At 36.3% G+C, this 25,707-nt stretch overlaps 1 protein-coding gene across 3 annotated transcripts in view; it reads right to left on the bottom strand.

Moving 5' to 3' along the window:
• SCEL (sciellin) overlaps window positions 1-25,707 on the bottom strand; it is a 307,279-nt gene that overhangs the window by 19,375 nt on the left and 262,197 nt on the right. For all 3 annotated transcript variants that reach the window (XM_073894411.1, XM_025875050.2, XM_073894412.1), the window contains 13 exons: window positions 25,256-25,300; window positions 24,220-24,279; window positions 23,864-23,923; window positions 21,128-21,187; window positions 20,057-20,116; window positions 18,910-18,969; window positions 14,691-14,750; window positions 13,973-14,032; window positions 13,026-13,085; window positions 10,663-10,725; window positions 6,568-6,627; window positions 6,365-6,424; window positions 6,165-6,221 (listed from right to left, as the gene is read on the bottom strand). In XM_073894411.1, the coding sequence (XP_073750512.1) occupies window positions 6,165-6,221; window positions 6,365-6,424; window positions 6,568-6,627; window positions 10,663-10,725; window positions 13,026-13,085; window positions 13,973-14,032; window positions 14,691-14,750; window positions 18,910-18,969; window positions 20,057-20,116; window positions 21,128-21,187; window positions 23,864-23,923; window positions 24,220-24,279; window positions 25,256-25,300 (765 nt within the window). The remainder of the gene's footprint in view (window positions 1-6,164; window positions 6,222-6,364; window positions 6,425-6,567; window positions 6,628-10,662; window positions 10,726-13,025; window positions 13,086-13,972; window positions 14,033-14,690; window positions 14,751-18,909; window positions 18,970-20,056; window positions 20,117-21,127; window positions 21,188-23,863; window positions 23,924-24,219; window positions 24,280-25,255; window positions 25,301-25,707) is intronic.

The following is a 25,707-nucleotide window of genomic DNA, read 5'->3' on the forward strand; positions in this document are numbered from 1 at the left end:
TTTATTTCTGCTCTAATTTTTTTCACCTTGGGAATTAGCTCTAGTTTTCATAAATCTCCCTTCTCGTGATTGTGAATAGTAGATTTAAATAAGGTTATTATACATGGAATCAGAGTATGGACTCTTACTCATGAAATTAATATCGATAAGGATGAAAATACTATAAAAAAGTTCTTGTAGTATAACAAGACTTAACACTCTTTTTATATAACATCCAAACCATCAACAATTGGTAAATCTGCAAATTAGGCAGCATTCCATAGCCACACTTAAACTTCACATTTAAAAAACTAGCTGCATAATTTTGAAAATGTAGAAATTAGATTATTTTTTAATGTGAGTTATAGTCAGGAAAATATGCTAATTAATACATGTCAAAAGCACAAGATTTCAGAAATAGCTCAGAAGTGTTGCAATCATTTGATTCTGTAGTCTGAATGATGTAAAATTCAGAACTGACTCCTTCAACGACATAACTGCTAGAACTATGTAAGGGAACCCCCCAGATCATATCGTTCAAATTTAGAAATGGAGACAGAAGGCTTTTGCTGAACCCCTAATGGTCCTTTGCTAATTATTAGAGCTACCTTCTTGGCCGCAGGGGCCACTGTACTATTTTAATAACCTGGCATTAAGTGATCCTCCTTTTATCATTTTAAAATAATACTTCACTAAATACTTGGGGATAATGAAATAAAAAGAAATGTATCATGATGTTACATAATCCAGCTTCCTAGGATGGTTGGCAGTAGTAAATGGTGAGAGACCACCAGAACTGTGAATCTTGAGGGAATTAAAATTTTGTCCCAGCAAATGATTCTCCTTCCACTGTTAACCTAGGATGAACTGAGTGCCATTATTTAAGGACACTGGTGGTTTTTACTACAACTTGAGAGTAGAGTCTCATTACCATGGCCTTACATGACCTTGTACATAGAAGCTGCTCCAAACATATTTGGGAAATTAAGTTCAAATTCTCTTTTTCTACATCTCCAGGGGAAATCTTTAACTACCTTACCTAGCTCTGGGAAAAGATATTAAAGGGACCCCCAAGGGGAAGACATTAGACCGTGAACCCTTAAGGCAGTCAGCTCTACCCACATCTAGGTACACAGTGTTCACCATGACCTTGTAGAAAAAGATCAGTAAAGGCAGTGATGGATATTTCATCTCCCTTGGTGTCAGTCACCCAGAGCCTGCCTTACTTCACCCCTGAATTACATATATTTCTTTTTTTATACAGCTCTCAACTCTAGCTTTGTTTCCTTGTTCTGGGATGTTGTTACGGGTCAAATTGTGTTCCCCCACCAAATTCATATGCTGAAGTCCTAATGCTAGTATGGTCAGAATGAGACCTTATTTAGAGATGGGGTCTTCACACAGGTCATCAAGTTCAAATGTGGTCATTGGGGTGGGTCCTACTCCAGTATGACTAGTATCTTTACAAGAAGAGGAAATTTGGATGAAGACACACACAGATGTAAGACAATGTGAAGATGCAGGGTGAAGGCAACCCTTTACAAGCCAAGGAGAGAAACCTTGGAATAGATTCTTCTTTCTCGATCTTCAGAAGGACCCACCCTTACAGACGTCTTATTCTTGGACTTCTAGCCTCTAGCACGGTGAGAAAATAAATTTCTATTTTAAGCCATTCAGTCTGTGGTATGTGTTATGACAGCCCTAGAAAACTAATAGAGATCTGCTTCTGCCCTCACAACACAATTACACTTAGTTTGTGAGTCTGATCCTGGACTGCCTCACTTCTGCTGGTACCTTCCATTCGATCCTGGCTGCTGCAGATACTGGATCTTTGCATGTCCTCCCACCCTTGCCTCGGGACCCAAGCCTTTTTGGATCCCAGCTATCAGGAGGGAGAACAGGAATGAGTTTTGGCCTGAGGAAGAAGGAGAAGCCCGAATCTAACAAATCCAGTAATTACAAGTAGGTAACTCAAAATTGGAACCTGTACATGCCTTCAAAGGAACTTACCCCCAACGTGATAGAACTATGAATCATTGGCTAAGCCGTATTATTAGTGGCTTTTTAGAATTTTTGGTGTTTTTATTAAACAGCATCACATATCAAGTTTGGTAGAGTAGATTATATGATTTTATTCTGAATAATCTATACTAATATTTAAAGCAAAATGAAAAGTTCCAGATTATGAAGAGCACAAAATGTGTATTTGCTTTGGTTGTTCACCCTGATTGATGTCATCAGCTAGATCTGAAGATCTAATAAAAGAAGTTCAGATTGCCCATAAACTTCCCAAATTGAAGGATATAAAAATAAATTTTCACTCTTTATTAAGAACACATCTATTATATCATGTCTTCTGCACTGTGGCGGAAAATGAAACACTGTGAGCCAAAGTGTGACATGTAGATTTTTCTAGAAGCCCGGCTCCGTGCAGCAGGTTGGAGCAAAAGCTTGATTCCCAACCCTTTCCATGGCAGTTGCAGTGGAAGGAAGACCTGTGTATGTTTATGAGTAGTTGGAATTAGCTCCAAGGAAAGTTCTCCATGGACACAGTGAGAAATGCTAAAAAGAAATTTTAACCTTTGCAACTAAAAATGCTTTTTTATATGTAGATTTCAAAATTTGGGGAAGGGGGAATGAGTCATCTGTTATGTAGAGTCATAGTACAACTTTTGAATATAAGCCATTTATCCAATAAGTCAATAAATGTAATTTAAGCCAATAAATGTAATTTATTTTCTACTGTCCCATTAAGGAATATAACACTCCCTTACAGAGCAGATTAAGGAAAAAAATAGGTATTACTATGTCTGCTATTATATAACTTTTCTCAAGATAAGTGCTGCATGAGAGAAAGTTAACAGCTCACTCACCAGTGCTCTTCCTCTCTCATGAGGGTGTGGGTGGTATTTATTAAAAGCTGCAATATGTTTCTCTCTCTACGGCTTACTTAAATTGTTTTTGTAGAGTATCAAACACATTTGCAAAATTAAGAGCCTCCACATAAAAAGTTTACTATGGCACTTCTTTTGTGCCAAGAACTAAATCTTGGGCATTAAGCTTTAGTTCAAAAGGAATATTTGGCTCTCTGAAAGTACAGAATACAGTGAGATAACTGTATAATTCTTCAGCTCTGCTGACATGGCAAAATGGGCCCAGATTTGTATTTCTTTATGGTTCCTTTCAATGAGAGAGTCTTAAATATTTTCTATTAAATAAATTAACAGGTCCATAGAGAAATTGGACAATGTAGGTATTTTAAATATAAGATGTAACCAAGGATTTTAGTGGCTCTAATTCACCATGGTTGATTGAGATTCTGTCACAAGCAAGAGATAGTCATGGCTTAAGCAAGCAGACCCGTCATAAGATACCAGATTTCTTCAATCTGGTTTCACTCCTGGGGGCTCAGAATGTTAGAGCTGGAAAGCAGTAAGCTTTACTAGCTGGATGATCAAAGGTCCTTGATTAGTTTGAGATTTTAGCCTTTGATTCACAAAGTATTTGTTAAGCACCTAATATGGGCCAGGCATTATGTTCTGCATCGTAAATAAAGAAGTGAATAAGACAGACCCAATTCTTACCCTCAAAAATCTTACAGTTGGGGAGAGATGATTAAATAATAATTCCCCCTATGAGACAAATGCTATGGGACAGGGTCAGAGAGCTTGAGAATGTCTAGAAGAAGCACCTGATGCAGATGTGGTGGGTCCAGGGGACCTCCCAGAGCTAAGTAAGAGACAGCTATTTTGGGACCTAAGGGATAAGTAGAAGTTATCAATGCAATACAGATGAAAGATGGGTGGGTTTGCTTGTGGGGGGAGCATCATGGGAGGTGGGAGAAGCCTGTGGAGGCAGGATAAGGTAGGCTTTGGAAACCACGTTAAGGAGTATGGTCATTGTCCAATGGCAATGGAAAGCCACAGGGAGATTTGATCAGAATGATGTGATCAGATTTGTGTTTTAGGAAGGTCACTCTATACTGTGGCCGATGGACTGAAGAACAGGAGGCAAGACTGGCACAGAGGGAGCAATTAGAAGACAGAATTATAAGAGCGCCTGGGTGGCTCAGTGGTTAAGCATCTGCCTTCGGCTCAGGTCATGATCCCAGGGTCCTGGGATCGAGCCCCGTATCGGGCTCCCTGCTCCGCGGGAAGCCTGCTTCTCCCTCTCCCACTCCCGCTGCTTGTGTTCCCTCTCTCACTGTGTCTCTCTGTCAAATAAATAAAATCTTAAAAAAAAAGAAGATAATTATAATCCAGTTACAGTAGTATAGTGGAAGATGAAATGTCTTAGTTCCTGAGATAGAAGCCTCCAAAATGACCTACTGATTATGTGGGGAATGAAGCGCTGGAAAGAGTCAAGGTTACCCCTCCCCGCCAGCTTTCTTTCTTGAGCAGAAATATGAGCAATCTGCATCAGGAAGATAGGAAGAACCTCTTGTCTTGTTGGAATACTAGAACTTGGAGGTGTATGTCTTAGCTAATGGAAGCCCTTAAAATTATGGAAGTATAATAATGTAAATAGTTCAGAATATTTTTTCTACTTCAGATGAAGGATGCCTTTTCTAACTGTACAGGCCTAAGTGGCACTAGCTGTTTTTCAATCTTCAATTGGAAACAGCAGTTTATGGGCTACAGATAATTGAACATCTTCCTTTTATGTTGGTTCGTGAAAATGTGAAACTGTCACTGCTAAAAGCCATGCAGTTTCTCCCTGAATAAATGAAAATTCTGTGCACATCTGCATTTGTTCAGGTTGTTGTGTTCCTAGAAGGAGCTCAGGGACACCGCTTACATTCTGATCGATGACCAAAGTTTATTCTGCCTCTAACTGTGAATTAAATATACAGCTGCTGGAAATGTCAGCAAAGTCACATAAAAAGGATTCTGATTCACTGCTGTTCTACTATTAAATAATCGGTGTTCCTGTCACACTGAATTGAATGTAAAACAGCCTGTGGCTGTTATTCCTCTGGGAAATCCTTTAAAATGCCCCCTCCTTATCCCCCATTAAAATCAAGTGAGCAGGGTAGATACATTATATTACAGGTGGCTGAACCAATTGAATGAAGTCACTCTTTTCAAATAAGCAGCTTTCCTGTTTGTCTGTTCTGCTCTAATTCTTGAACAACCTGGCTGATTATCATTAAATCTGGCGTCACCCCTAAAGAACAATCAGACACTGCCTAGGTTTAGATTCATGGATCAAGCTGCCATCTGAAAGCAGCATGATGGCCAATGTTTTCAAATTTCCTTTTTTTAGGAATCTCATCCATATAAGGAAAATGTCTTCTTTCTATAGAAATTGTTTTAGAAGTTGCCAAAACACAAACTACCTTTTTATAAAATTAGCGTCTTCTAATAACCAAAAAGCAGAAAAGTTGCCATCTTCTGTCAACAAAGCACATTTGCCAGAGAGAAGGAGGGAAGGAAGGGAAAGTGAGAAAAAGAGGAAAGTGTGAGTGTGCACGCTCACGTGGGCGTGTGTATGTGTGAGAGAGACAGAGACAGAGACAGAAGTACATTTTGTGGAATCAGCCACGGAGGGAAGAGTTGGCCACAGTAACGACTGCCAGTGATTCCGCATGTGGTTCGTAAACCTAACCACTTCCTACGTGGTGGGGAAACTCCTCATACTGCTACTAATGAAAAGAAAAATCTGTCCCCACCAAAACCACTATGAAGAAATGGTTTTACTTAAAGATATTTCCATACAATTCTCAGTGGCAGGGTCGACAGCAAAAGTCTGTTGTCATTTCAGCTATTAGGAAACCTCTAGGAAACAACTACTTTTCTCCCCTCCCTGTCACTTTAGTGATGATTTTCTAGAATAAATGTTTCTAATTGTAGTCCTTTGGCTGCAGGGTGGGAGGGAGCCTTGGAAGGGAAGAGACTGTGGGGAGCATGAAGGGTGGGAAGAAGAGGAGAATCTGAACTGTTTTAGTCACAGATTTTTTGTTTTTCTTCAATTTAGTGACATCAGAAGGGCTTCAGTTTAGATCCGGGATGGGTTTTCTGTCTTAATAAGGTCATTGAATGTCTTTGAGCTATAGTTTCCTCTTCTATAAGACAGGGTGTGTGAATATATTTTGCATGGGGTAGTTGTAAGGATTAGATGTAAAATGTAAAATTCCTAACTAGAATCTTGAGACCACATCAAGATAGTTAGGCAAAGTCATTTACCGCTCAGGGTTTCTGAGAGCTGAAGATTTCACTTTAACAAGGTTGTCCAAGCCTTCACTGTTCGAAAGAGGAAAAAAAAAAAGTTCAGATTAGGGATAGGTTTTTGGTTGGGCTAGGTCAATAAAGCAACATTATAAATCCACTCCACCCAGGGGCGACAGGCAGATGAAAACATGAAATGACTGCTTTTATCTGATTACCTCTGACTGCTTCTGGTCACTGCAGGATTCACTTTGATGAGGTTATCCAGATCCTGATTTCTTTAAATAGAAAAATAAAAGGAGAGCAGGTTAATGATAAAGTTCTTTTGGCAGGTGGATTCAGGTTACAAATCTGCTTGAAATAATAATAAGACAAAACATTCTCCCTGACCAAAGCACAAAAATGAATATAGTTCTATTACCTCTGGTTGTTGGTGAGAGTTTCAGGATTCACTCTGATGAGCTTATCAAGATCTTGATTTCTTTAAGTGAAAAAAAAAAAATTAAAGCAGCTTGTGTTAGAGATAATGCAGGTTCAAGTTGGTTGAAATTAGAAGAAAGGATTAGCTATCTTATCACTTATACATACTGGTTTGGCACAGAACAGCCTTGAAATAAGTTTCCTAGCTTTAGGGGGGACAAATTTTGCTGGATTAGAAGAGAAGCTGCTCTGACTTAACATACTTCAAAGCCAGAGCACATCCACGGGGGCACACTGGCAGGCGTTCACAGCAAACATCTGGTGATTAACAACTTTGCACTCTGCAGTGTTTTAACATTATGGAGATATACTCTGATTTTCATGTCCTTTTCCTTGTTATTTTTAAGATCATATTCACCAACTGAAGATTTTTTTTTAATAAGCTCTAAAATTGGAATTATACTTAGCCTAAGGCTTGGCATGGAGAATTCCAGCAATCCATTAAATTGGTGACTTTTCTTTGCTTAACAATAAATAAAAAGCTGAATTAAACGCAGCTGTTCATGGTCAAATGACTTACAGACTCTGAAGACTGTCCTCTTCCTATTGGAAGCCCCACCAGTTTCTTTTCTCAGTCACAAAAATATTTCTTCCCACATAGTTTGCTGCCATTCACTGCCTCAGTATAATACCTTGTTTTAAAGGCTAGTGAATGATGATTCTTCAAAGTGTTCCTTTAAACCCCTTTTTAATATTTATTCAGAGAAATAAGATAGTCTGTCATGGCAAGAAATTGCAAGACTGAGAACACCTGCTTTTCACTACCGTCTTGGACAACAACCTGCCTGTCTTCCCTACACCCCAACAGCAGTTCTTTTTCCTTATAGAAAAGTAAGAGACATTTTAACTGTCAAAAAGATTGAAACAAGATTAAGGACTGAAGGGGAGCCATTTGGAGCTTCATCACCAAAAAGTTCTAAGAAAAGGTCTGCATTTCCCTCCCCCAGCCCTAATATTTCCATAGAATGTGCTTCCCAGCTTCTGGCTTCACTCAGTTCCTTCTTTCCATCATCATTCTCAGATTTTCATGGTAGACAGAAAGCCGCTAATTGAATTTTCACTGTTTTGAATTACCTCCAATAATAGTATTTGCAATTAAAGATAATCCATTGATGTCTCCAATACTATTAAAGGAATGATTAACATATGACAGCTATCCAAAATATAATTTCCTTGCATGAACTGATTGCAAATCTGTTATAAAGCTCAACTGTGCCTAAAAGACAATAATCTCTAAAGTGAGGTTATTATACACCTTAAACTAATGTAACACTGTATGTTAACTACACTGGAATTAAAATTAAATTAAATTAAATTAAAGTGAGGTTAATTTTACATATTAGAAGAAAAATACAAAGAATAAAACTTTGTAGAGGAGATAAACTCAAAGGCCACAGTCTTTTAACGTATAAATTAATCACAATATTTCTTAGTGTAACTACATATAATATTTGTGTACCAGCACAATTAGAGTAAGCTGCACACACAACCATGAGAACTTGCATTTTTCACTGTTCTGATGAGCACAGAAAATGGGATTTATCCAACAGCCTAGAACAGTGATATTCAAATTGCTGTTTCATAAAACCCATTAAGAAATACATTTTGTATCACAGCCCAATTCTCTCTTTTCAGACAGACATACATAAGCAAACACAAATTTCATTAAATAATACCTTTACTACATAAGAACTCTCATCTTTTCCACTCTAATTAATTTTATTTAATTGGGAAAAATACTGATTGCCACTCACTACATTAATTACAAGACCCTTTCATGGGTTTTGACCCACAGTTTGAGAAATCCTAGCTTAGAAAATATAGAAATGTATGCTATATTCTACCACTACTCTTAAAAAAAACAGCAGTGTTTTTAACAAAACAAGGATCTCGGTATCAGTTCTGAATTGCCTTGACTGATAGCACCATGCAGTTTATCTCAATGAATTGAAAATAACAAATTTATACACCTTTTTTTTAGGCCCTGGATCTCTGCACACACAGGAATCTTGTATCGGAATTTTATCCAGGAAAAATGTAACTCTTCCTGCTCAAGTGACTGCTTTCAATTTGTTCTTGCTTTAAGGATGTAGGAAAGAGATGTATTAGAATATTTAGCTATTATTACCTCCATGTAGTTGAAGAGCTATAAAGTTTTGCAGTCATTTGCACATTTGTGCCATTGTCATCTATGAGGTCACATTTCAAGGGACCCTGTGGAGCAGTAAAGGAAACTTCTTGGCTGTCCCATGGCAAGAGCAACAATCCTAGCTTTATAAGCCTCCACTATTTCTGGAAGTACTTAATTAACTTTCATTTACTTTTATTTTTTTAAATTTTTTTATTGAAGTATATAGTTGACCTATTAGTTTCAGGTATACAACAGTGATTTGACAATTCTATACATTATGAAATGCTCACCACAATAAGTGTAGTTACCATCTATCACCATACAAAGTAATAATCTTATTAAAAATGAACAGAGGACCTAAAAGTCTATTTTTCCAAAGACGACATCAAGATAACTTTCATTTAAGATCAAAGTTCGTGTGCTGTGATTTCAAGACCAGGAGTTGGTCTGGGAGTTAGAAAAAGTCACAGGATACTATGAGATTTTTGCCCCGGCCTCAATATTCTCATCTGTAAAATGAGGAGACTGGACCATTTCTAAGAATCTGCCTATCGCTAACATCTTCTACTCCTAGGAATCTATGAATATGAACTTGATTGCCTGTCATGTTTATTAAATTAGCTAGTCAATGTCTCTTTTTCTTTTTAAATGCAATGTCCTGCCAATGCATTCTATATTCAGCAAGCAGAACATGAGTGTTCCAAAATGTAATATATTAAATTGACAACCTATTATTCTCTTGGAGTAACATCTCTGTACCCCCAGTACATAATTAGCTTTAATCTATGATAATTGCCTGCTGTTAATAAAATTATGTCTACTGAATTCTCTTTTTGGTGTCCATGGCCTATAATTATACCTAATGTGCAACTAAAGATACCTGGTTGTAAGCTTCAAACCCAGTAGGTGCTCAATAATTATTCACTGCCTAGCAGATCAAGAACTACTACCAGTCTTCCACCAGTTTTCTCTGTGATCCTGGTCAGATCACTCAATCTTTGTGAGTCTGTTTCCTCTCCTGGAAATGGAATGGGTTTGACTGGAACAGTGGTTTTCCCAAAACTATTCAAACTAACTGGTCTGGGAGTTCTCTCAGGTTCCTTCCTTCATCTCTAAAATGTTGCACTTTTATATGTACCAACTAAACTCAAGGGAAATCATGAGAACATTCTTAAGAGATGTATGTGTGTGTGTGTGTGTGTGTGTGTGTGTAATCCCTTATATATAACATATATAATTCCCATATAAGTGGGAGTAGTGTGTAACAGTATAAAAATCCTCGTATAACCAGAGGCAAAGGTGAGTTTTATCATCTTACAGATACTACCTAAAGAAATAACAAATTTTAGGTCCCTAACTTTGCTGGGAGCATCAAAAGATCTAAGAAATAATATACCTCATAAAATTTCCACTGACTACCAGAGAACACTCTTTAAAAATGAAGTACATGGTACTGCTGATGATGAATCTAATAAAGCATTCTAGGTCTTTTTAAAAATTAACTATTATTAATAGTTCCAGAGAAAAGGTATTAACATCAATACTACAAATTAACTATTATTAATACATTTTCATCAGTTCCAGAGAAAAGGTATTAACATCAATACTACAAAGAAAAAACAAATATAGCACATAGACCAGCTATGTTCCTACCCCAATCACTCCCTTCAATTGCTTTACTTGAGGCCAAAAGAAGTGAGGTCACTACCAAATTATTTTCTCCAGCTATTGCTTTTTCTTGCTAGTAACAAATAGACATTTATTTCCAGGAACATATAAAAATTGTGACGGCTTTTCAAGACCTATATTCAGTTTGCCCACAGAATGACTGTAAACCATTTATGTTTGTATTGTACTTAAAGAGGAAAAAAATGAAACAGAACCCAAATAACATCTTTCTCTTACCCAGCCATGTTTTTGACAGCTTTGGGGCTCACATTAATAAGTTCATCAAGACCTTCTTTCCTGCTAAAACGAAATAAAATAAAAGTTCAAATTCAGCTGGAAATCTGCAAATTTTATGACTGACATTTTTTTCTTTTGACACATGTGGATCATACAATGGGATCCTAGATAAAAAGTAATGTTTACCAAGTTTCTACTTTACAAAGTTTTTAAAAATCCTCAAAACAACCTACTGAGGTAGATATTACCATCGTCCCCTTACAAATAAGAAATAGAGCTTCATGGAGGTTAAGCCTCTCTTTGGGGGCAGGTAGGAAGAAATAACAGAGGATGAACCAGGTTTGGAACCATAGCAACTGGACCCCAACCCTCACGCTCCTTCCCACTATCATCCTCCCTCTGTGTTCACAGTAATTCCTTATATCTGCACCATGCTTTCCACCATCATCACAGTAATCCTGAGAGAGGTACCTTGGAGTCACTCTCTCATGCTTTTCTTGACCTTTGACCCCCAGGTATAATGAGTCTTAACTACTCAAGAAGACAGAAATATATTCAATGTCATGCGAAAATATTATGGTCAAGTATAAGAATGCTATGTCACCAATTTTCTCGAGTCATTTAAAAACTAATCCTTGGGTTTGTGAAGGAGTAGAAAGTCAATATTCTTTGTTTTATTCAGTTTTATGAACTAATGATTTATCAACTATAAATTTACAGTAATGACCTAGTTACGCTATGATTGTATCAAAATGGATTTCTCAAGTAGTAATTATACAGAATTTGCTTCAATATTGTAATGAAATAAATTGAAACAATGAAAAAAGAAAAGTCTATCCAGCATCACTACACATCAACAAATCAATTTGTTCTCATTTTTCTCATGTCCCCTTTCAGAATGCCCTTAGCTAAATGATTAGTCTTATTTTTTGGCAGAAATTGGAGATTTGCTCAGGAGTCTTCAATAATCTTGATAAATCTACCTTGTGTTTGCTGAGGGAATGTGTTTGGATCCTAAAAAAATGATGCAAGTTGCAACAGTTGGTAAAATAAATTAAAATCAATAATAATCTGTACATTTTTTTCAACTTTAATATTACATTAAGAAATTATTGCTGACTTATAACTTCATCAGGGATGCCTAGGTGGCTCAATCAGTTAAGCATCTGTCTTTAGCTTAGGTCATGATCCCAGGGTGCTGGGATCGAGCCCTGCATCGGGTTTCCTGCTCGGTGGAGAGCCTGCTTCTCCCTCTGCTTGCTGCCCCCCCTGCTTGTGCTTGCTCACTCTCTCTCTCTCTCTCTGACAAATAAATAAATAAAATCTTTAAAAAAAAAAACTTCATCATTATTTGAATTCTTTTTAGCCCTATGTAAAAGCAGGTGGCTATGAATTCATATCTTATACAATTATGTGTATATGAGAATTTAATTTAGTTTTATTCTTGTTTATCTCAAGACAACCTCAAGTTTAAATTGCTCTTAAGCTTCTTATTCTCCATATCACATTTTGTAGTAGAATTAGCATTTAGGATATTTTAGGAGGTTGTAACAAACAAGAGAAAAATATAAAATTGTTTATCATTTCCAGGTATTCCTTGCTTCTCTCCCCTCCAAAAAATAACAAAAACAAAAGCAAGCAAACAAAACAACAAAACCTGGGACTTTCAAAAAACAGAGTATTTCCTGATTCCAAGGTATACAGGTAATATACATAACGTGAATGTGTAATATTGAGGCTACTCTAAGGTATTAATTAAATCACTTCAGAATTGCACTTCATGCAAGGCTAAATCAGAACAAGGAAGACTTTTGGTTTACATAAATTGCTTTTATTCTAAACACCCAAATAGGCAATCATAGCTCTAAAGAGACATTTCTATTACCACGCAATGGGCTCTCATACCAGCACTAACCCCAAAGGCCTAAACAAGTTGCCTAATTTGATATACATTATTATTGGGCACTATGTTATATATCCTGAAGGGAAAAAAGGCCAGAAAGGTTTGTATCACTTAAGGAATCTTTAGAATTAACTTGTAAACTAATTTTATCATGTACATATCCTTTCATGTAAATTATTGCATCCTATTATGTTGAACTATTATGCTGAAATAGAATTATGTTGAAATCCCAAGCATGGAACACAAACCCCAGACTGATAAGAGATATTTTAAGAAATTCTTTATCCTCCATTAAAGCCCACAGCCCAAGAGCCCTGAGCAAGGACTTGAACATTAGGTTTATGACACGAAGCTGTTGGTTTTGGGTCCCATCACTGGTTGTCTCAATGGTAGAACAATGAATTACATTTTTTTTTTTAAAGTTAAATAGAAAAAAACAGAAGAATTTCATGAACCTCACCTTTGGTTAGTTCTGTTTGTTTCAGGAGACACTTTGATGAGGCTGTCAAGACTTTGGCCACTTTAAAACATGGAAGAAATGATCAGATCAGTGGTTGATTTACATCATGTGGTTGCAAATATTAAAACCAAGAAACATTTTTTGTTATAAAAATATTTTGTTATAAAATATTTATGAATATAGAGATCATCTCAAACGATTGGAATTTTCCAGTGTTGTGAATATATATTTTTGGACCTACATACTGCTGCATAGAAATAATAAACAATAACCACCAGTTTTAGAAAATTGATGATGTGCCAGGCACTGTTCAAGTGATTTACATGATTTATATAAGTGAATCCTCACATCAATTATTCAGTATGGGAAGTATTACCATCCCATTTTCTCAAAGGGAAAAACTGAAACAGAAAGATTATGTGAAAGCAAAGTACTCTAACTCAAGAGCCCTTGACTCTTTCCATGATACCAACCATCGTATTGGCACTTGGTAATTGCATTAGCACTGAAGTGACTAGACAGCACCTGGTCCAATTTCCTTACTGCGAGGACAAGGACACAAGCCCAGAAAGGGGAAGTGGCCGGTCACATTCTGCGGTTAGTGAGGGCAGAGCTAAGGCCTAGGCCCACATCTATGGTCTCCCATCCAGTTCTCTTTCCCCACTCCTGTGCCATCCTCTGCTTAAGAAGAATAAACAAATCAATGAACATATGTGTCTTGTCCATTCTTGGAAGTCAACTGTGCATCTAATTAATCAAAGGTTATCTCCATTACATTAAGAATCAGTTGACCAAAATCTTCAACATTTTAGACATGAGGTCATGGAGGTCACATGACTTTTCTTGAACTATTATTGAGTTGTCAATCTGCTGAAATGTTAATTTAATTATATTTTTAAGCATTGGTATGTATGAAACAAAAAAACCAGAAGCTTATTAAATCTTACCCTTGCATGCTTTTTCCTGTTCTTGGAACCACTTTGATGAGGTTATCAAGATCTTTGGAACTTAAAAACAAAAAACAAAAATGATAAGTAAAAATGGAATTAAATCAACTAAGTATTTATTTAAAAGATATATGTGTTCAAGATGAATTTTACTATTAAGTTTTGAGAAAAATCATACCAGTCTTTGTCCTTAATTTTTAAAGTACAAATTTTGACCTCCATACAAATCATCAATATATGGCTCAGATTCCTATTTAACCTCAAAATAAAACCATAACTTTAGGGCAATATTGAGTTTTTCAAAAAATCAATTAGCAACTACGTAATGATTTGCCAAAAACTTTCACCTGCCCCCCAACAAGTATTCCATCTAACACTGTAGCTGTTACTAAACTGTATTTTGTTAATAATTTCCATTTATAGTGCCTTCTTGCTTTAAAGGGATTTTATATATCCATTTTATATCCATTATTTCACTTGATCCTTACAACAACCAAGTGACAAAGGTAGACCAGACAGTTATAAATGATCCTCATTTTATAACTAAAGAAGCCTCAGCTCAGAGTGTTCTAGGGACTTGCTCAAAGGCAAGTAATGGGAAGTAATGGATTTCAGACTTTCTGATTCCAACCCAAAGATTTTTTCCACACAGCTTTTCTGATGAGGGTCACAAATTGATGCAGGCAGGGAAGGAAGAAAGATAAGACATAATCTTCACCTTGCGTTACTTCTGTTTACTTCAGGAGTCACTTTAATGAGATTGTCAAGGCTCTGGCCCCTTTAAAACATTGAAGAGAAATGTTGAGGTTAATGATAGATTAATACCAAATGAATAAAGTTATTTATTAAAACTCAGAAACAGGATAAACACTTACTGAGATTATGCCAAAGAATGGAAGATTGTTAAAAGTGATGATGCAGAAGTATGTAGGGATTTATACATCTCTGAGACTCAATGAGACAGTATTTTAATCTTAGAGCCTTTAGGTCAGTTGCAAACACTGTACTGGGACTCTGTCTCGATTATGATTCATTTAATGCTATGCTCTAAACCTTTGCTAGGTGCACTGAACATTTTGTAATAGTCTATATACGCATATCATGGAACATTCCAGAAAGCATATCCTCTCTTAATATCAACCTCCAACATGCTGTGGGAATTTAAAATCAACTTTGGAGAATCCATATTTTGTAAAATTGACATTCATTAGCAGGTTTTCTATTCACAGCACCGGATTAAGAATAAGATACCAATTTGTTGAGGTCCATGTTATACAACCTAGTATCTGTGTCTGGTACTTATGTGTAAACTACAAATTTGGACTAGTTGTGTTGGCAACAAACAATAGGAAGATTAAAATCTATAGAGTTCTGAAATGTAAGCTATATTTACTATAATAAAAAACTCCATGTAGTCACTAAAAACATGTCAGTATTTTCTTGTTACCCTTGAATATATTCTGTTTCTGATCTTAATGGAATTTTGTTTTTCATATTGTTTCTATGTGTTTTCCACACACACAGCACAAGCCAATGCCCCTCTGATCTACAGAGGATGCCACATGGGTAAAGGACATCTACAGAAGGTACACTCTGTTTCTCCATGCCCTGTGGTCCTACTAAGATTGTATCACAAATTCTCTGAGGTTGTATCTATACAACATCAAAGATACAGATATTTGGAAGCAACCAGATGTTGACCCAAGTTTTTACTTGTATCCAGATGTCTGAGAATGTGTATACCCAGGCTAAAAGCAGCAATTAAAAAATGCAGACCTTTTCCATGCAAAATGAAACAATTACCCCAACAGAGGCAAGTATTCTATCCCAGAATACCCCTTGTTGATGTTTTTTTACCTCTTGTTAATTTTTGCCTAAATGAAGTATGTGAGATTTGAATGCCAGAGTCTAAGAAAAAAATTCCCAGAATTCTATTTCCAGATTTGAGTACTTAAAAAAAAATAACACAACAGTAAGCATTGTAACCCCTCCCTTGTAATACTTTTGTTGATTCTGGAGTTCACTTTGATTATATTGCCAAGAACTTGATCTCTTTAAACATATTAAGAATATATAAGTGGAAGGTTATTTAAATCTCAAAGTAAATAAAATCAATAAAGTGGAGTATGCTAATTAATGTAGTCATTTAAAATAGTATTTTGAGCTAAACTGTCAATTAATGCCTCATAGTATATATATATCCTCAGGATTCATTCATTCTTTCAATCCACAAGTAGTTATGGAAACCTGTGAATAATATAGACATAGGCTTTGCCCTCATGAGGCTTCTATCCTAACTTGGAAAGAGGCAGGCAACATACCATCAAACATATAAATGAATGTCACAATTCCAGATAACAATACATGCTCTGAAGAAAAGAAGGAGTGCCTGGTGCCTGTGGTGCTGGGGTTGGAGGAGGGGGTGGTGACAATTACAGTCAATGGTCAGAAATGACAAGATGGGGGTAAAGCCAGTCCCAAAGTGGGAATAGCATATGCAGAACTCATAAAGTAAGAATGAGCCAGGAATAGAAAAAAAGATTAATTTGGCTGGACTGTATTGAACAAGTAAGAGACCATTCCTGAGGGTTAGAATTGTAATCTACCTGAAATGGAAAAACACTGTAATTTTTTAATAAGAGAGGGAGGATGATTTGGTTTTGCTTTTAAAAGATCGACAAAACTTAATTACATGTAGTGAAAGAAAAAGACAACTACTGTCCTTAAAAGGTCTCATGAAGCGTGCGTGTGCACCCACACACACATATACACACACACACACACAGTGCATACTCCCAAATACATGGACGCAGATGCACACACATAGACATCCATGTACATATGAACTCATATACATACAAAAGCATACAGATATACATATATTTATGCACATGTAAGCATGTGTGCACTTTTATGCCATCACACACAGGACATTTGCAAAGACATGCACACCCATATGCATGTACACTGACATACACAGAAAGGCACACCTATACATATACACACTCATGCAAACACAGGCACACACACATAAAACATTTATTTGCGTGTATACACATATACACACATAGACGTGCACACAGAAACACACCAACATATGAAAAACAATAGGTGATGATTTAAACTACTCTTTTAAATAAAAATTAGAAAGGAAAACATGGGTTTTTCTTGAAGAATCAAAGCAAATTAAATATTTGAACAGTATGTAAATCATTAACAGATTATAATTCACCTAAATCTTTATTATTGTTAACAATTACTGATACCTACTCTGTGCCAGGCATGAGTGTTATGATGCCTATTTTGTGGATGAGTAAGTTGAAGCATGAGGACACAGCTAGCAAGTGACCAAGCCAAAATTTGAACACAGAATTTGAACTTCCTGTTCCGGTTACCTTCCAGGACCACCCAAGTAGCCAAGGAAATCCACGCTTTCTGTTCAGTCTATTGGGAGTCTCTAACTCAACTCCCTGGGTCGCTGAGCCTCTGACCATGTCATGCTGCTGAGAACAGGACAGCCTGACTGTGTACACACCAGCTTTTCAGCTAGCTGAGCCCTTGCTCTGCTGACTGGGCCTATAGGCATCAGTGACACATTTTAGAGTCCACTAATAATATCATGTACTGAGTTAACTGAATGGAAAGAAATTCAAAGGAAACCACATGGAATTATTTGGTGCGCTGTTTGCAGCAACATACCAACAAGCTCAGTTTCAAATATATTCCGTCTGCTTTTTAAAAAATAAAAAGCAGGAGGACATAAGCTTTCCAGATTTACTTGACAGTTCATGGGTAGTAGAACTCTTTTAATGAAGTATACTTTGTTAAGCTCATCTTTAAACATACACTATACTATATAGACATACATATGTTACACACAAATACACTAGACATGCACACATCATTCACACATGAACACATCCACTATATACACATACACGACTTATACATCCACATACATACACTTAAATATATTTATATTGTGTATAATACACACATACACTATATATATATATATATATATATATATACATATATATATATATATACACACACACATTTTGATGGTTAATTTCATATGTTAACTTGACTGGGCCACAGGGTGCCTACATTTGGTCAAACTTTGTTCTGGGTTTGTCTGGGAGGGTGTTTCGGGGTGAGATTAACATTTAAATCTATAGACTGGGTAAAGTAGATGGTCCTCCCAAACATAGTGGGCCACAACCAATCAGTTGAGGATTGGAATAGAGCAAAAAGGCTAAGTTTGAAGGGAGTTTGCCTGCCTGACTGCTTGACCTAAGACATCTTCTTCTGGTGTTGGAAGTTAAACCATCAGCTCTCCTGATCCTTAGGCATTTGGATTTAGATAGGAACTGCATCACTGGCTCTCCTAGGTGTCCAGCTTGCAAACTACAAATCTTGGGACTTCTCAGCTTCTGTAAAAGCATGAGCCAATTCCTTACAATAAATTTCTCTCTCTCTCTCTTTATATATATATATATATACACATACATATCCTATTATTTCAGTTTTTCTGGAAAACCCTGATCAGTACACGTACATACTCTTATACCCAAACCCTTATACATACACACTATTTATATATACACAAATACAATAATAAAAACACACACTGCTTACATATATACACTTATACACACACACACACACACACACACACAGAAATCATTTAACTCAGTAGAGAAAATCAATTTCCCATTTAATTTCTCAAAATCTACCTGATAGTAAACTTTACCCAAAAATAAAATGTAAAAGATCACTTCTGGGTATCACTTGTATAAAACTGCTTAATATGATATGTTTGGGGAAAAGACAACTGGGTTTGAATTTCAATTTACTCTCCTGAATACAAACACTCAGGATTCCAATATGCTTATGAAAGCCAAAGGGAAGGGGGGAAGCTTTAAATGTCTTACCTCTTGATACTTTTATTTGTTTCAGGATTCACTTTAACAAATCCATTGAGGTCTTGTTTGCTTTGAATAAAAAAGTGAGTTTTAATGAATGTTATTAAGTAAAACACTAGTCAAGTGAACAATGATTGGAGAAGTAATGTGAGTCAGATAAAGTTCTGTACTGGATCCAGACAGAATATAAATTTCTACTCAACAAATCAGATATAATTGCCTATTCTGTTTTTAAATCATAAGAACAATGTCAATAATAATAATAATAATCATATTTTTAAAAGAAGAATATGTCTTCATATAAAGTCAACCATTTCCTTAACCCAAGCTTTTTAAAAATATAATTAGATTATGATAAATTACAAAGAGCAAGAAAAAAATACCTTACATGGTAGGAAAATTGATTCATTTCTTGGGGGAGTCATGTCACCCTCATTAAAATGCACTGAGTAGTATTAAAGGGGATAACCTGAACCCAGAAAAGAGAATACTGTGAGGTTGGCAGAAGTACCATGACTTCATGCCCCCGCCACGTTGACAGAGCCCTGAAGGGGAGAAAAAGTGGCGGAATTTCCCCAGCCCTCCCTTGGGCTGCTTTCTGAGGCCAACATCCTTAGAGAAGCTGATTCACAAGAGTTTTAGTCAAGCTTCACTTTTGGCTATCTTTGTTATTTTATTTTTTTAAAAAACATTTTGTATTTATTTATTTGACAGAGAGAGATAGCAAAAGCAGGAACACAAGCAGGGGGAGTGGGAGAGGGAGAAGCAAGCCTCCCACAGGGCAGGGAGCCCGATGTGGGGCTCAATCCCAGGACCCTGAGGATCATTAAGGCAGACGCTTAACCACTGAGCCACCCAGGCACCCCAGTAACTTTGTTATTTTAGAGATCCACCTTGAAAATGTTGTCAAGACCATGCATTCTTTAGATACAAAGAAACTCATCTGGGATAAAAGGCAACTTACTATCAAATGCTAGGGCAGTTCTTCAAAAAATAAGTGATTTTATTAGGAATAAGAATGGAAGGTCATGTGGCCCACTGTTATTATCTATCTCCATGCTAATAAAATATGGTTATGAAGTTAAAATGCCAAATCATTTTATCTTATTGATTGTTACTTACAGAAATCAGACTTAAAGACACTAATAATTCTTACCCAGTGGTGTTTTCACTTCCTTTGGGCTTTGCTTTGATAAGATTATCAAGGTCTTCACCTCTTTAAAAAAAAGTTTAGATCTGTTCCAAAGTATTCCCACAGTATTATATATAAATAGACATTCCGTATTATTGATGATTAATTAAAAGCTTTTGGAGAAAATTATTGTACAGGAATTATATTAATTTTATTATATTTAACTATTATTTATTTATATATAATTTATTATATATATTATATATATTATATATAATTTATTATAATTAACTATGAATAACATAGTTAATCTCTGGGATTTTATATTAGCCAAATGTAAATTTATAGAATCTGTTGTAGAGCCTCCGAAGTGAAAATCAGGGTGCTAGGAATCAGACACAGAAGACAGAAGGGAAACTCAAAGATGTGATCCCCTCGATGTCACTGAGAATATCACACAGTGAAATTTGGTAGAAAAAAACCAAGATTCAGAAACATCAAAACAGTTCCCACCCTCTCCTAGTTTTATCTGCCCTGGCATTCACTTTGATAACCGTTTCGAGATCTTGGCTTCTTTGGAAAAAAAAAACATGAAAACCTTGTGTTACTTAGGTTACATTCAGTTTTCTCTGAAATTTGTATAAACAAGAATGTCCCTGAAAGAATATCAGATGTTTCCGGGCCAAATGGCCAGAAAAACTTGGATGTAATTATCCTCAACTGAGCTCTGTTAATTTCCCCAGCAGTACTTGGTTTAAATCCGTTTAGAAGAACTTCCCAACATACCTCTCACTTTGCAATTTTGTCATCTATATTTCTTAGTTTAAATATAAGACTTGGCTCATGTTTTAATTGTTTAAGAAAATACAGAATAAGAGCTTATGTAGCAGATTTCCTGCACTTACTTCAATGTAACTCAAACATGTGGTCCTATGGAAACAGCATTCATCATATTCCTTTGCTTACTCTCTGATAGGCCTATAAAGTGCAACAGTTCATCTGTGACCAAGGAAAGCATAACACTCCCATTTCTAACAAGGTGTGAAAAACTAACTTAAAAAAAGAGAGCCGCAGCAAGGTAGGACTTTTACTTACCCTTTCTCATTTTTGTCAGTCCTTTGATTAACTTTAATAAGACTTCCAAGGCCTTGGTTTCTTCATAACATTGAAGCAGGGAGGACAGCAGAGCAACAGAAAGAGAGGAGAGAGAGTAATTCAACCTCTTATGGCAACAGCAGACTTCTCAGCACAAGAGAAAGATGTTACCAGTACCTAAAGCCTCAGAAGTCTTTAAAAATGTTTAATACAAGTGACTCTTCTTATGCAAAATGCTGAAGAGATATGCCAACTATTCTAATATTAAGATCCCAGTCATTACTCCATTGTGATTAAATCACTTTAATGGAATAATTTTTAATAAAATAATAAACATTCCTGCTATTTAGAACTGAGTTGTTATGTTGACAGTTTATACAATGTTATAATCTTCAGGTTACTTTTATAACTATGCATCATAGCACCAGAGCCCAGTATCAGTATAAGGAGATCTGGATTCAAATCTTAGTTCTGATTTTAATGGGGTTTGTGACCATGTTCTTTCACTTCTCTGCACCAAGTTTCCTCACTTTAAGAGAATTAGACTATGCTATCTTAAGGTCCTTTTTTACTTTAATAATTTATCCTTCATATTCTCAAAAGACCTAATAGTCAAAGAGCCTGACCCATGGATTGAGGCCAAGTTAGTGCAAACCCTTTATTTTTTTACTTTTATTTATTTTTTTTTTTGGTAAAGATTTTATTTATTTATTTGACAGAGAAAGAGAGAGAGGCAGGCAGAGGGAGAGTGAGAAGCAGACTCCCCACTGAGCAGGGAGCATGACGTGGGGCTTGATCCCAGGACCCTGAGATCATGACCTGGGCCGAAGGCAGATGCTCAACCAACTGAGCCACCCAGGTGCCTCAACCCTTTGGAGATTTAGACATGTTATTTTTAGCAAAAAGTTCAAGGTTCTGAATTACCCTTGGAAAAGTAGAAATAACTCTACGATGGCTCCAGTTCTTTATATAAACTGACTACAAACAATAAACCTTTTCCATGCAGATAGTTTAAAGCTTTTAGGGAACATCAAAGTTAATCCCTCTAAATCCCCCGATTGTCCAGGTGTTGCCCTTTGTCATTTTCATCTGTCTCTGATTCTACTGTGATAAGACTATTAACATTTTCGTTTCTTTCAATATAAGAAAGAAGGCAGAGAGGGAGGGCTGGAAGGACAAGGCACTATGGACTGACTCAACCACACCAGTGAGTTCAGCCATTCCTGCATCAGAAAGCCAGTTGCTATCAAATTATCCCACATTACAAATCACATGTCTTTTCTCCTCCTTACCAGCCCGGAAATGGTTTACTTGAGAAGTTCATTCTAATTTTTCTATTTTTTACCACTTTGGTGGGCCCTTCCCAAAATTCATTTTTTAAATATCTGAAATCTCAACTTTTCCTACAAAGCTCATATAACCACTCACAGAGAACTGACAATTTTCCCACTTCATCTGTTCTCCATGAGAAGAAAAGCTTTTACCTGTAATAATACTTGCACATTGACATTTATAATAATATATTGTTAATAAGGATTCAGTATCTGTGAAACTATTATTGCCAATTATTTTCACATTATTATCACATAGACTTTAAGTGTTCTACATCAGAGACAGTTGAGAATGCATCTGCCAAGATTGACTTGGAAAGCTAGAATACCATTCTGGGCACAGAATGGCACAGATGAATGGCTTTAAAAGATAAGACAATAGAAATAATTATCACATTACAAAGGCAAATCTGATGACTAACCAAGTACAAGGTAAACAGCCAATCTGGGGGAAAAATAGTAGTGATCTCCGAAATCCTTACCCTTTGTCATTCTTGACCATTCTGGGATTTTCTTTCTTTTTTTTAAGATTTTATTTATTTAGTTGTCAGAGAGAGAGAGAGACAAGCAGGGGGAGTGGCAGGCAGAGGGAGAAGCAGGCTCCCTGCTGCACAAGGAGTCTGCCTCGGGGCTTGATCCCAGGATCCTGAGATCATGACCTGAGCCGAAGGCAGATGCTTAACCAACTGAGCTACCCAGGCATCCCTTTTCTGGGATTTTCTTTAATAAAACTGTCAAGAATTTGATTTCTTTCCATATAAAAAATAATATCAGTCATGTAGTCAATTTTCTAGGATTTCAGTATCAGTCTAGAACTATAAATCAACATCTTTAATGTTATCAGTTCAGTTACTAATCATTCACTAACCCTTCTTATGATATAAAATAAGTAAAGGCATTACTCTTGACCCTGAGATACTTACAAATATATGTGAGATATACATATGAAGTGACTCGACCAAGATTCTAACTGAAAAGTGCCTTAGAGCATTATAAAGACTTCAGGGGGGAGAAACTATGCTCCCAGCATCAAAATGTCTTAGAGTAAATATATTTAGTTCATAAACCAGGCTATTGTCCACTACTTGTAACAGCCAGCTAGAGTTCCTTCATATTTAAATACAAAAGGGAACCTGGAGATCATCTAGGTCATGCTCTTCATTTTATGGGATGAGGAAACAGCAGTCTGCAGAGGTTAAGTGACTTGCCCAAGGTCATCCAGGTTGATGTGGGTGGCAGAGCCAGCACCAAGATATCCACTTATTTCCTGACCTCCACCCCAACCCCCCATCCAAGGCTTATTCCACCAGCCTGCCTGCCCCTTGTCCTGAGCAGGAGGTCACACACTGGAAATGGCATATAGTCTAGGACTCAATCAAAGAGGACTGTAATAGTCAAATCTTACCCTTTGCCGTCTTTGTCTGTCCGAGTATTCATAAAAATGAGATTTTCAAGGCTTTTGGCTCTGTAAACACAAATTCAAATAAAAGGCTACATATTGAAATAAAATTGTGTGGTATCTTGAGAGGTCAGATATAATAAACATTCTTCATGAATTGCTCATTTAGTCTTATTGAATGGAAGAGCAGAAATCCTTCCGGGCAATTATATCTGAGCTAAATGTACAATTCTGAGAGCACTTCTCCATCTGCTAGTACATTTCCATGCCAGAGGATACAACCCCCTTCCAGCGAACGTCTGAAAGAATAAAGCAAGCAATCTGGGAGATCAGATTTTCAGGTTAGGGACAGATGCACTTACCTTTTCTCTGTTTGCTCTGCCTTAGGATTTGCTCTGAAGAGACCATCAAGACCTTGATTTCTTTAAATGCATTGAACAAAAAAACCTCATCAGTGGTAATAATACATACTTAACTCTATAGAAATATAGACCAGTTTATATTTCTATAGATAGACAGGAAATAGAAACTGGGTGGAAAAGATGAACGACAATTCTTGAAATTGCTTTATTCCAAATAGGTATTTTCATAAACTCAAAATTTAAATTGCAGTTGACCTCAGAGAAAATAAGATAGAAAATACAAACTGGGGATCTACACACAACCAATAAGTCCATGATGCATTGTATGGATTTCACAGAGTGTTTTGTTTTTAATGTGAGCCAATGTTGACCTTCTGTCTTTATAGATGAAGAAACTGAAAAGCAGTACATTTAAATGAGTTGTTGATAGTCAATCATATGATCACTTTGTCAGAACGGGGTATGAACACCATACTTCTGGATGCTCAGAGCAATGAGCTCATTTGATATTTGCCTTGTTTCTCTGTCTCTCTGGTCCCTACACATTTATTATGTTAGCAGGCAAAGTAACAGAGAGATAGCAAAAACCGCACACACTTCCAACACAGACCTCAATTACTATAATCTTTAAATTGTGCAATTATAAATGATTCAGAATTAAGGAGGTAAGGTTAACTAAGATAGTAAGCAGCTTTTGTAAAGTGTAAAACTGAAAGCATTCAGTGACCAAACAACTCTGTCCACATACTAATATGTTAATATTTCAGGAAGAGAACTGTGGTTATTTATATAACTGCCTTACTAAATAGAGTGTGAAAATCAAAGATACTTTAATATTAGTATCTTTAGGTTGTAATAACCATTTATAGCACTGATGAAATGATGATGACTCCTGCAAGCTTTTTATTCAAGACCTGTAAGCTATTTTTAACTCACCCAGTATGTGGGTCCTCATGCTCAAATACTAAAAAGACGTAAGAAGTCACAATGTGCAACTCAATAATAAAGCAAAAAAATGGATGTTTTCAAATCTTACCTATTCAAGCTTTTGTTCATTTTGATGAGATTATCCAATTCTTCACTTTGGGAAGAAAAAAACAAACAAAAAAAATCTCACATCATTAAAAGCCTGCCCCGAGTCAAAGGGCAGGTCCACCTTAAACCATTGTTTCTGAGTTCCCTGGAATATAACACATGCCACCAAAATCTTGCTTATCCTTCAAGGCTCTCTTCAAAAGCCTCTTTCTCCAACACATAGTTCCCAGTCTTTCAACGGAATAGAGTCCTCTACATTTTTGGAAACATTTCTGCATTTTGTTTTTTTCCATCTCCTTTATGGCACTAACACTACTATATTCTGTAATATAGCAACTACATACTTGTCTCATGTTAATGTCCCTACTCCTACATCTCTCTCTTTCACACACACACACACACACACACACACACACACACACACACACCACTTAAAATTTAGAACTGTGTTTT

The sequence above is a fragment of the Callorhinus ursinus genome, unplaced genomic scaffold (assembly GCF_003265705.2).
Source record: "Callorhinus ursinus isolate GAN/ISIS: 27379988/994484 unplaced genomic scaffold, GSC_fseal_2.0 scaffold7, whole genome shotgun sequence".
Lineage (NCBI taxonomy): Eukaryota > Metazoa > Chordata > Mammalia > Carnivora > Otariidae > Callorhinus > Callorhinus ursinus.